Below are 13,391 nucleotides of genomic sequence, written 5' to 3'. Positions count from 1 at the left end.
TATGTCGAAAGACAGCGACACCAGTTTCGCGAAATCCATCAACTGAAGTGAACTGGAGGTATAAAAGAAGATCTCACTGACACGCGGTTGTAGCTTTGTATTTGAAATCAAACGATGTTCATTAACGTAACTATTGGACTGCTTGACCCAAGAATTTTTGTCTATATTGCAAGATTCTCGTCCTTTTTGTCTTATTACAGAATTACTTCCAGTGTAAAATGGAGTTGAATACTCCATTATGAGAGTTTCTAAATGTTTTAGATTCCATATCTGGAAGTATGCAAATTTCGTTCCAGCAATGAGGTTTTTAGACAGATCCAAACTTTTCAAGCATTTATTCCATGTTTCGCTGGCAAAAGCATTATGTTTTATAACATATACATTAGAATCCGTCAAAGCGAAATGCGCGACACAAATTTGAGTTAGGTACCTCAAAGACTCTTGTGTAAGTATAGCATCTCCGGTAAGTATGGTGTTATACCGGTCATTCATTACCACCCGTATTCGCATCATTGTAATAGAGTCCATCTTTTTCCCAACGAACGCCTTGAATGTCGGGAGAAGTTCTTTAAGCTCCAGGCGAAGCACCTTGAGTGTTAGTTGGTTAACATGCTTTAAGCTCTCGAAAGTAGAGTTCTCAACTCCATTTAAAAAAGATAAATTGTTTATTTCAAGAGTTCTAATTCGATTTACGTTTTTAAAGCTATTTTTCGTGATACGTTGGACATTTCCTTGTATTATTGTTAATTGATGAACATTTGTCGTACTTCCGAATTCTTCACCAAAGTACAATTCTTCCCCAAACGCACTGATGGTCAAAACTTGTAATTTTAAAAGTCGTGAGTAAGTTTCATTAGGGTAGGCAAAAGGTTCAAAATCCCCATCAATACAGATTGACAATTCGATCAGACTTTTAAGAGGGGCTAACGTTTCTTTAGAAAGGTTGGCCACGTTTAGCGGGTTGTCATCCAGGTTCAAGTACTCCAGTTGACCCAGGCCTAAGAACATGTTGTCTTGAATGTCTGAGATTTGGTTCCCAGATAAGCTGAGGCGACGCAGCCGATGGAGGGTTTCAAAAATCTTCGGCACAGCGGTCAACAGATTGTTGTCTAATAGGATCACTGTTGTATTTTCCGGAAACCAGGACATATCCACCCTCGTGAGAGAACGGCCTTGACAGTTGACAGTGACGTCTTCGTCGGTGTTTAAAACAAAACATGGCGACTGTTGTGGTGCACTCCCAGTTAACTGTGTCGCTTGCTGTGACGTGATCTTTTGGTCAGGTGACCTAATTGTTGATGTGTGTGCCAAAAGGAAACAGGCCAGAAGAATCAACAACAGACTTATATTTTCAATTGAAGGTGGCATACTTATTATTTGAATGATCTTATATTGTTAAAACATTATGGTTTATTGTCAGGGTATTTGCTGGATCTCTTGTGACAATTTTTTTTGTATGTTTTATTGATTATCCTTATATTATATTAAGATCAGGTTCGAATCTGAAACATAAACATATTTTAAAACGCTTTGCCAGACTACAGAAATAGCAAACTGATTTAATAAACATTTCTTTAAAAAAAAACTTAAAACCTATTTTATTTTTGTTGTTACAAGTCAGTGCTAATACCAGTTTGATCCTTTAAATAAACATCGATGTGATTAAAAATACACATTTATCGAACGTGATCAGACTGTTTCTTTTAATTCATATAGTTTGGGAGATTTTGTTAGTTCGAATTATTTCAGTTCCCCGTCTTTTTGTAAGAAAATTCTGCACGAAGAGTGTTTCTAAGTTTATTGTGATTTCTTAGTATCCCTAATTTGTTTTCCTAAAATTTGAAAAAGATATAGGCTATTTCTCTGCTCTTAATAATTATGCACTCAAGAAGTATGTGAATTACAAATTATATATAAACAAAAAAGGCCACTATATATTTTTTTATGGCACTGTTATTGTGTCGTATATTTCTTTTAATGATTTCTATTTCTATTACATTTTTTTCACACTTTCTTTTTTAAGGTAACTGTATAACAGAGTTTCTTCCAGGCATCTCTTCGAAGAAAGTCTACCGCCCCCCCCCTCCCCCCCCCCCGAACGAAATGGAATTCATATGGAAAACATATACTTTTAACATTGTCCCGTCCCCCCCCCGGAAAATGTTGACCGCCCCCCGACCCCCGAATATAACAAGTGCCCCCTACTGCTGTATAAACGTCAACTGTCATTTTGTTGTCTCATTTAGTTTAGCCAGATGGCATAGTTTGTTACAGCTTCTAGATTTCAAATAATTTACGATAATACGAAGTATACCCAGTTAATTTACCGACACACGTTTTTGGCCTCTAGTTTTATAAAACAAAACAAAAAACTAAAACTTACCGATTCATACAAACAAAAACTATTGCAAGCTAAGTTAGCTAAACAACAATTACAGCCAACTAATTTAAACCAAAAAAATGAAAATGTAACGCTAGGGTTTAGATAACCAAAAAGTATAACATATGTATTCTTACCAAACGTTCCAACCTTTAACTATTACTTTAGATGCAATATAGTAAAGTAATTCTATAAACACGTTGTCGCTCCGCATTATTACAACTGGAGTTTTGTTTTTATTTATAAACTAAATACAAGATGGAAATAGCGAGGTGGGGAATTTAAGGATGTCTGACGTCATGTCGTTCTAAGCCCTAGATCTGAGGGCAAGATAGCTTACAAATTGTCCTTAAAAGACGTGTGCCCTTGCAAGATATACATTTCAATCAATAAAGTCTTATTTTTAAGAAAAAAGTTTAGCACCTAGCATTGTCAAAATGGGCAGCAGTCAGCCCCCCCCCCCGAGTTTCTTACAGACCATAGTAAATTTAACTTTACAGCTTAATGACCAGGTAGTAACAGGCCCTAGCCTTTAGCTCTATAACTTGCCTATAACCCCAACAAAATAGAAAATTGGTTCGACTGTTTGCGACGTTCGAAAAATTACGTTTTTATAAGGTAAGAATTATGATTTGAGTGTGTGTTACTTGAAACGACAAAGCGAATAGTAACGATATATTTATTTGCCGAATTCAAAAGAAATAAAACCGACACTAGACGCCAAGTGTGAGCAACAGGGACATAGTAAGGGTTATCTCAAGAGTATAGAAAATAAAAGCGTGGATCGCGTCTTAAATTCTAGTAAAGTTATTTACTATAAAATATAGCAACTCACGCTTTTCGTTTAGTTATTTAAATAGTATTTCATTTTTAGTTGTAAAGAAATGCGTTTATTTACTCTTTTTAGAGCACTATTACTTAAATTATAAGCTTGTTATTAAAACGTTTCGTTTGAATTTATTTTAAATACTTGAATTTTTTTAATACAGCAGAATTGCATGACTAAAAACAATTATGCACTAATGAACAGTGTGCGTAAAATAGTGTGGTATATAGAATTTTATATAGGAAATTCATACAAAACGAAGTCTAATAATCTAATTAAGTTAAAAGTGATGCCACATCACATTGTCACCTGATCGTGATTCACGTGCCAAGTTTCAACGAAATCTGTCAGTTAGAAGTGGTTCAAATTTTGCTCACCAGTTTTGATCCATGACGAAGCACAACAAAAGTACAACAGAGGAAGCGATTTAAAAAAAAAGCTTGTAACAAATGAAGTAAAAACGTTTTAATAATTAAGAATTGCCTGGACCTAGGAAGCATAAATTCAGTGCAATACATATCAGATAAATAGGTCCCTAGATAGAAATTCAGCCTCAAAGTTAAAAAAAAAGAAGTTTTGAACTTTCTGCATTGCAAAATTTATAATATAGTTTCTGAAAATATATAAAAAATTCTCTTTTTTTCAGCTTTATTTATAATTGTTTTATAAAAGGGGAGTTGGATAAACAAACGATTTCGGTCCATGTCAGCAACAATGATCAGATGCTTCTGAGCCTAATGGTTTGACTCTGTACTGTTTATAAATGGAGCCTCCTCATTTGCTTTAGGCTGCGGTACTTTATACCAATCCTGATTAAAAGATTTAATTACAGAGAGTAGACCTTCGTAAAATCTGTAAAACAAATTAATAATCTGTTATTATTGTCGAATTACTGCAAACTCTACCAAATAAAACCAACATCAAACTATCGGACATACGAAGTAACAAACAAACTTACGAACACATGAAGGAAGGAACAATGACCTCGTATAGAACTAAATGTTATTACTAAAATTGTTTGCTTACCTGCTGGGCGACGTGTTGACTGGATGGGGTACCGGAGCGCTGGCTACAAAACATTTAATCATTAATGGACTGAAAGCTGATGCTGTGATGATAAGTAGCTGGTTTTCTGGAGTCATGAAGTATATTCTGTCACAAATGACTAGCAGGATAAATATGTAGGCTAGGCCTATGGCGATCACAATCACATCCCAGAGTGCCTGTGAAAATAATAATTGTGGAGCAAAGACCACATAACTTACAAATTTCAAATTATTGTGACATTAGGTTAGGGAAATTCTATTACTATTATATTTCTTTCAATCAGTTTCACATGTCAATAAATAATACATTAACTTATTGCGCAATTAAATTAATAAAAATTGATATAAAATATCTTGCCTTTAACTAGTTGTTTTGTTGCAATGTTGTTTATTTGCATGGAAAGTAATTCTTAATTTGGTGTAATAACACTATAGATACAGTGGGCTACTATAATAGATTACAAAACCGAATCAGTTGTGTAGGGGGTGCTTTCCTAGAGCCACACAAACGCCTTGACATTTATATATATATATATATATATATATATATATATATATATATATATATATATATATATATATATATATATATTATAATACTTATTTCTATAATATTATGTGGCACAAAATAAATTGGCTCACAGAATTGCTAATTTTGATATCGTTAACCAGACAGAACAGTAATATCGTACGTTTAATAAAAAAGAATGTCAGACTAGAGAAAAAGGATACCAATAAACATTGCCACAGTAGATAACCAGGCGAGCCACGATTGTCCATCATATCCCAACATCGAAAGATGAATATCTTGGAAATAGAGACAATTCCTTGATGGTCAACAAAGATCATGACATGTTTCTTGATGCTTTCCACTCTTTGCTGATTATCAGCTCCAGTTTCTGTTCAATTATTCAATTATATATATATATATATATATATATATATATATATATATATATATATATATATATATATATATATATATATATATATATATATATATATATTTATATATATATATTTATTTATTTATTTATTTATTTATATATATAAAATATACATGCACGCACACACACACAGATACCCAAGGCTAGCTTCAACTATCCTAACATAAGCAAAAATAACCTAAGCTAACATAAGTTTACATAAACTAACGTAAGCTAACATGATCTTAACCTGACAAAACACAACCCAACCCGACCTCACTCAAAACAACTCAAACAAAATAATGTTTTTTTTTTAATTCAAATCAAAGCGTTAGCACCGTAATAGAAACTCATGAAAAATAGTAATATTAATTATGAAAGAGATTTTTATTTTTAAGCTCCCATAATCCCATAAAAATAGATATTTGAATTAGATTCATAAATGGTCGCGACACTCAAGGAATAAGGTTAAAATATGTTGTCTGTGTGATTTTTCTTACCTGAATTTAGTATATATCCTACCATCGTGTTTTCGTCTTCAGCCTTTTGAAATTGAATTCCATTTTTATCGATTCGTTCATTTAAGACATCGATAATTTTTTGGTTAAAAACCCTATACTTATTCTTGATAATTTTACATTTGTCATTTAAGTAAAATATGCCTACAAGAGTTAAAGGAATATATTTGCTTGTCAAGTCAAAGTCCATTAGCAGCTTGACTATGAGAAGTGTTGCAAATCGTGCAGAATTATAAAAGCTTAGAACAATAATACTCTCTCTCAGTAGATAATAAACAATCACCAAAATAGATAGGCAGGTAGATTTGCATTTTTTTTGTTTCTTCCTTCCATTTTCTGAGCTCTCGTTAGTTATTTCATTGTTTGTTTTACAATTACACTTAATAATCTCTTTAAATCTTGCCCAATTGTTGCACTTGTTAATTACTTCATTGAGTTTCTTTGAGAAGTTCTTGCCTTCTGCATTCACTTTACCACAAAAACGCAATAATAATTTAAGCACAATTTCTAAGAAAACGGCGGGCAAGAAAAAGTAGAACATTTTTCGATTTTGTGTTTTAAAAAAATCAAGGTAAATAGGTAAGTAATAAACACTTCGCTTCAATATAAAGTGAAATAAAATGAGTAGGCATTTGCAAAAACATTTGCAATCAAATTTTGCTTCATCTTTCCTTAGACGTTTAAAAATCTGAAAAAAAAAAACAACAACACATGAATTATACATAAAATCCTACTAAGTGTAACGGTAATACATTATTTATAGAAACATTTGATAAAATATGGATAGAAGTAACGAGAAAATAAACTAAGATAGGCGGATACATGCAGGAAAATAAAGGTAAAATTAAAATAATTTTTTTAAATATGATTTTATTCTATTCAGAGGCGTCGCGAGCCGGGGGGGGGGGGGGGGTGGTGCGGACCGCACCGGATGACACTATTTAGGGGGTGACATCATGGCAAAAAATTGCAAACTAAACAGCTACGTCACTCAGGTCAAATTACTGACCGAATAAAGGAATGCATTCTGAATAAAATAACGTTCCCCATTTAAAGATATTCGAAAAAGTCGGCACTTGGGCAGTGGCAAGCATGGAATCGATGCCACGGGGCTGCCCATAGCACGGCTGTAGGGCTGGGCCTGGTGCCCAAACAGCTGTCCGTATACTTTCTACTGCACCTATTCTCACTGTTCTCTGATGAGTGTGTTTATCCTGTTTAAAGTTGTGTTTCTTTACAGTGTAATATTTTTTTTTTAAATTTTGAAATTGAAATAATAGAATTAGTAATATTTGCTCAAAGAGCTGGAGAGCCGTATTTTGACATCAAAGGAGCCGCATGCGGCTCGCGAGCCGCAGGTTGCTGACCCCTGATCTAAATAGATAACGGGTAGTCTAGTATGGAAGAAAAATACTTTTTGCCAGTTCAATTAATAATTAATAATAGTTAATCCACCTGCTTTAATAACTGACTATATATAACCATCTTTACTATTAGGTGTGCACACTTTAAAACTATCACGGGGGGGGGGGGGTGACACCAACTGGCTTGTTGAGTATTTTGAATAACAGATAAGTCAATCAACGACTGTAGTAGAGGAGGTGACACTAAAATCTAATGGCTTAGATGAAAACGACGCGTTTTTTTCCCCACACAAATTAATAGGTGGCTTGTACGCAAAAATTTACGCCATTAGGCAAAATGGGAAGGGGATCTAACCCATTGCACCTAGATATAGCCTATACGCCTAGTTAGACCTATATATATATATATATATATATATATATATATATATATATATATATATATAAATAAATAAATATATATATATATATATATATATATGTATATATATATATATATATATATATATATATATATATATATATATATATATATATATATATATATATATATATATATATATATATATATATATATATATATATTGTCTTTTTATAGGGGGGAGACACAATGTGGTCCCGCACCGGGTGACACCCTACCTCGCGACACCACTGATTCTATTTGCAATTGTAGGTGTAGGTTGTAGTAGTTGTAGAATACTTCAGTTGGTTTTTAATTTTTCGCAATGTTTTGAAGTTTTGTTATCAATTCAACTTACATGCATTTTGATGTACTGCTTTATTAGTTGAAAAATCGAGTCTTCGATGGGACCACCAGCGATCATAATTTTAGAGGTTTTAACGGTGAAGATATCGATGACTGTTCTTTGATTCTCTTGCACAACACTATTATTTTGGAATGGGATTTTTATTTAGTTGCTGCAGCTCATTATATTTTCAATTTTTTTTTATAAGGCAATAAAAAGTTTGCGTTTAAATTTTCACTAATTAATAATAATTGTATCATGTTTTACACAACTACTTACCTAATATCGTTTGGGGAAAAATTAAGCCCGAGAACGTTAGTACATTCTTTACTTCTGAAATATTCAAGTACATTAAGTAAACAAATTGCTGTTGCTTAGTCAAGGAAAATACGTATTACACCAAAATCTAATCCGATATCTTAACTCATCTCATAAATAACATTGACCAGCGCAAACTGCATGGAACTTTTAAAATCATAATATAAAAAAAATTACTGCAATTATTACCGCGAACCCTTTAAGCGCCAGAAAAGAAACCACAAATACAGTATTACAGATAAGGTAACAGAGAGCCCGATAAAAGGCGGCATATATTTGTTTTCGCCAATCTTCAAGCAAGTATAAATTGTCTTGTGGTTGTAGCCGCAGCAACTGTAGAACAAGTTAATGCCAAACATCAATACAAAACATTAATATCTATATTTTTTACACATACATATTCAAATACAATTACAAATTACAATCACACACACACCACACACACAGACACACACACACACACACACACACACACACATATATATATATATAATTGAATACATGCATAGTATAGCTGTGTTTTACTACGTACATGTTGAAGAGATACACATGTTTATTACCTTATCTCGTCCCATATTAATGTATCATCTTCATCCAACTTCGTTTGGCAAATCTGTACACTTGTTTTATTGTACGTTTGATCTTCAATGTTATCAGTTTTGTTGAAACCTATGAAGAAATTTAATATAATTAAACAAACACTTTAAGATATACCTGATGTATAGTTTTACAACCACTATTTTAATTAAGATCACATTAGCAATCAGAGTTGAAAGAGAACATGTTTTATTTTTCCTCTTTTTGAGCAGTATTATAATCTTATAAAGTTAATACGTTAAGTCTTAAAAGAATTTTGTATTGTATATTTTATAATTAATGTTATGCTATTTTCAGAATTTTGAGAACTTTAAATTTCTTTTTTTCTTTTTTTTATACATTCACATTCATATTTTGTTTTTATTTTTGAAATTTTGTGATGATGATAAGAAACTTTTTTTATGCTCCATAGTGAAAAGTTTTTGCTTAATATCCTTATACATTAGTAAGGGAGATTACTTTCAATTTTTACAAACAGTGTCTGTTCACCATTGTAAACAAGCTGTAATCACTTGAGATTTGTTATTAAATTTAGACATTTTTAAATAAAAAAAATATTAAATAACTAATTGTCAATCCAATTAGATTAAAAAATATATTTATGCATGGTCATCAAAGAAGTTGTTATCTGGAAAATTTGAACGAGACCGCTGCATTAAAATTGGGACAAATTTAAGTTACAAGATTTAACACAAACCCTAAAAAAATCGGATGTTGTGAACGAAATAAAATCTTATTAATAGATTGCTTGCTATGGTCATTTACAATAATTAATCTGACATGCACCATTTATTTGCTAGCATTACAACCGCCCAAACTGACACCCCGGCACACCTTCACAGATAGACGCACATAAACGCTTAGATTTGCAGAACACTTAATTTGTGTTGGAAGGGATCCCCCTCCAACACTAATAATTAAGAACGAAGACAGAACACTTTGCGAATTTGATTTTTTTCTTCACACTTTGTTATCTCGGTGGCTTCTTTAAAAGTATTAAAACGGAAGTATGCTATATACCCGTGTCTCCTAGATGCTGAAAATTACCTGTTAACAGATAATCTTTCACAAAACTCGACTCCACATCTTCCACACTGTTGCTGTAGCATTCTGGTGGGGTTACCGTTAGTTCCACATGTATGGTATCGTAAGATATGTCTAAGAAATAGCGAAAAGATTCGTCGCCATATTTGTAAGCAAAGTATAGTAGAGCGCTTCCTTGATTTTCAGCTCGAAACCATCTATAAAGAAAAAAATGTTTAGACGAATAGCAGTATGAATATGTTTTTTACAAGCTTTTATTTAACTCACTTCCTCTGTCGTCGGTCTGTCTTCAGTCTAGATCGAAACGCCCGAGCGAAATTACGGACACTTCTAACTGACAGATACGGTTCATAGTTGGAACGTGGGTCAAGACATGAAGACAATGCATCGTGACGTTAAATTTGACGTAATTTGTCATCTAATAAATTTTTATGAATTATTTAAAATTTGGACCGAATTACTAGTTATATAGTTTATTTATATAGTTATTTAAATAGTAGTGTATAATTTATTTTTCTCCTTTTTAGTGCATTATTACAAAAAGCTCGTTATTAAAACTTTTTTTATGAATTAAAAAAAAAATATTGGTTCGTGATTCTTCATTGACACAACTTATTATTACTTACTAAAAAGTATTAATAAGATTATTTTGTAACTTTTAGTTATATGGAAATGCAGCGTAAGTGCGTTGATTTTATTGTCATTTTTAAAACCATATATTGATACTATCTATATATATAATTCTCTTCTTGGAGACGTTAGAAAACAAGCTGTAAGCGCGCCTAGCAGTTCCCTCTCTTCCTCTCTAAGCATATCGTAACCTCCCCCACCCCAACATGGTCTGGTGAGCCGTGGTTCACGCTAAATGTTTACAATCGTACAGCCGGGTTTAGTGACGCCTATTAGGGGCAGATACTTTAGTTTGAAACTTAGGGGAGGTAACTAAGAGGAGGCTGCTTTCACGGGGGTGAGGGGGGTGTAGGGTAGGGGTTGGGGTTGGGGGAAAGGAGGGTGGGGGGTATCGTCCTAAACGGCCTACTGATAGTGTTTTAAAGCAAATATTTTCAGTCGCAGTGTAGTGTCGAATTCACACATTATAAATGACTGAAAAGTAGAAAAAAAACAACAACTAAATATCGGCGTATGATACGCTGCGGGTCGGCTCGTATTTATATAATTCTCTTTACGGACAGACCTTGCGGGAGACCACCACGACGTAAGCTCAACAGACCTTATCGCTACCACCCTCCACCAGTCTGGTGAGCTGTTTACAATGGAAGAGCGGGTCGAATTAGTGACGGCTATTAGGGACAGATAATTTAGTTTTTAAACGATTTGAAACTAATGGGAGGTAACAACAAGCTCTGCTTGATCTTTTCATTGTCGTCTGTAAACTATCGTCACGGACATCTACTTTCACGGGGCGGGGGGAGGGGGGTGGGAGTGGAAAGTCCTTCACGGGCTACTGATAGAGTTTTAAATCAAAATATTTTCAGTCGCTGCATTGGTAGTGTCAAATTCACAAAATATGAATTACTGAAAAATAGAAAATAAAACAACTAAATAGCGGCGTATGCTACGTCGCGGGTCAGCTCGTATTGATATATTTAACAAAACAAAACTCACCTTTTTCTACTTATGCGATGTAAAAAGTTGGCGTCCGAGACATTGACAAAGGTGAAATTAAAACCCAGAAAATGAGTTTCCAAGTCAGAATAAAAATATTTATCGATGCTATTTCTAAATTTAGTTAAATTAAGCGGGGTGAAAACACACGGCGTAGACTTGCCGAATCTTCCAGCGGATTCAACATGGGCTGTTGCTAATGAAAGAATTAAAAAAGTAAAAAACATGTTTCTGTTATTATTTATGAAACGAAAAAACTCCATCAAACGCGATCACATTCACTTATATAAGGTATATAAAAAAATATTTGCTACTGCAAGTACCCTCTTTAAAACAAGTGATAAGCGTTTCATAGAAATTTTTTTTTTTTTTCATGGGCGGATCGGCTTTAGAAACCATATTGGTGTCTTTTGAAGAAAATCATTTATCATACATGTTTTATTTATTGTTTTAACATAACACAATATTATCTTCTGCAACATTTTTTATAACCATGTTTTATGCTCGTTATTACTTTCTCGTATATTCGAAGTATAGAGAAAGTCATGTAATCGTGAAAAAAAAAAATCGAGAGTTTTCCAAATCTCGACCATTTACAGCTCCCTGAGTCGGAAGAACATAGTTTTAAAATCTTGATCGTATGTCTGTGTGTGTGTGTATGTGTGTGTGTGTATACACGATATCTTGAGTACCGTTATAGTAAGATTGATGAAATTTCATATATATTATATTAATATTGAAGATCCGTATAAACTTTTCAGCGATTTCCGATAACCGGAAGTGGAACTTTTTCTACTTTCAATTTTTCAAAGCCTATTACTTGAGTACTATTTTAGATTGATAAATGGAATTTCACATGTAAGTAAAAAAATCTATTTCTCTGCCTTTCAAATTTTGAGCAATTTCCGTTGACCTGAAGTAGTAATTTACGCTATTTCCGATTTATCAAAAAAACGCATGTGAATTTATAAAGTACTAATAATATTCCGCACTATTATACATATTTTTCTGGGTTCACTTGGTGTGCAATTCTTTTTTTTTACGAGATTTTATTCTATTTCAAAAAGTTTGTAATTAAAAACGGATTAAAGATCATGTCGATATCGTGATGTGCCAACTCCCGTAGTGTCCTATAAGAATATTCGAGAAAGTTTAGGGGAGATCACTCCCGGTTTATTTTTCATGAAATCACAAAGATGCAAAAAAAAAAAAACAAAAAAAAAAACACACTTAGTCAGATAAGACTGTGCAACTGGGTTTTCCGACTCCGGAAGTGTAAAATGTCGATATTCTTGAATGAGTACAATACTTTATTTATACCCTTATAAGAGAAAGTAAGAGGTAAATGGTTTTTAAGGAGTTTTAAAAAAAGATTTAATCAACAGAGTTGACATGGTTATATTGTATAGTGCTGCCTGTTAGCTTACAATCGGTCGCTTCTAAACACATATTCTGTATCTGGCTCTAGAGATGACACTGACAAAATCGTGTTAAGTAATAGCTGGTCATCTTATCAGTCTTGAAATGAGTCCACAGTCCCGATTCTTTCCACTTGAAAAATAATTGAAACCCTAATGTTATCGCATTATCTCTAAGCTGCTAGTTGAACATTTTCTCGAAAGGACAGGTGAACAGAAGTTTAGTTTTTAGAACATTCAGCGGCGTAGGTAAGAGACGGGGGATGGCGAAGGTTTTCATCCTGGGGACACGCAGGGGGTCATCCGTTTATGACATTCCACACGGGTAGTGGGAGGCGGAGAATACGTCATTTAAAAAAAAAATACCATAAACCCGTACAACTAACACAAACAATGTCAATTGTATGTGTATGCTAAATGCATCAATTTAAACGGCTGTTCACGGATTTAATTCTAACAACCAAAACAATAATAGCTTAGAATGCTGCGCCTTAAACGGGTAGAGATAGTTTTTCGCACCCCCAGAGTAATGCAATCAGGTGCAAATGGGTGATACCTCGTCTTACAAAGTTACACAGTAGA

The 13,391-nt window shown here is 33.3% G+C and overlaps 2 protein-coding genes across 2 annotated transcripts in view; both read right to left on the bottom strand.

Moving 5' to 3' along the window:
- LOC131940227 (toll-like receptor 4) overlaps positions 1-1,479 on the bottom strand; it is a 2,747-nt gene extending 1,268 nt beyond the window's left edge. The window contains exon 1 of the mRNA XM_059298854.1: positions 1-1,479. This exon is cut by the window's left edge and continues 1,268 nt beyond it. Coding sequence (XP_059154837.1) covers positions 1-1,368 — 1,368 coding nt within the window. The 5' untranslated portion in view covers positions 1,369-1,479.
- A 2,177-nt stretch (positions 1,480-3,656) lies between these two features.
- LOC131940225 (uncharacterized) lies at positions 3,657-11,618 on the bottom strand. The gene is made up of 10 exons (XM_059298853.1): positions 11,392-11,618; positions 9,769-9,962; positions 8,685-8,793; positions 8,314-8,457; positions 8,086-8,139; positions 7,819-7,945; positions 5,679-6,384; positions 4,985-5,151; positions 4,233-4,429; positions 3,657-4,058 (listed from the first exon to the last, which is right to left on the bottom strand). Exons 1-10 carry the CDS (start codon positions 11,616-11,618, stop codon positions 3,941-3,943), a joined length of 2,043 nt encoding a protein of 680 aa, XP_059154836.1. The 3' UTR covers positions 3,657-3,940.
- Positions 11,619-13,391: the final 1,773 nt, after the last annotated feature.

The sequence above is a fragment of the Physella acuta genome, unplaced genomic scaffold (genome assembly GCF_028476545.2).
Source record: "Physella acuta isolate Inbredline_101_S28 unplaced genomic scaffold, ASM2847654v3 ptg000312l, whole genome shotgun sequence".
Lineage (NCBI taxonomy): Eukaryota > Metazoa > Mollusca > Gastropoda > Physidae > Physella > Physella acuta.
Note: the sequence above shows the minus strand (reverse complement) of the source record. Positions and strands in the feature narration are given on the sequence as shown.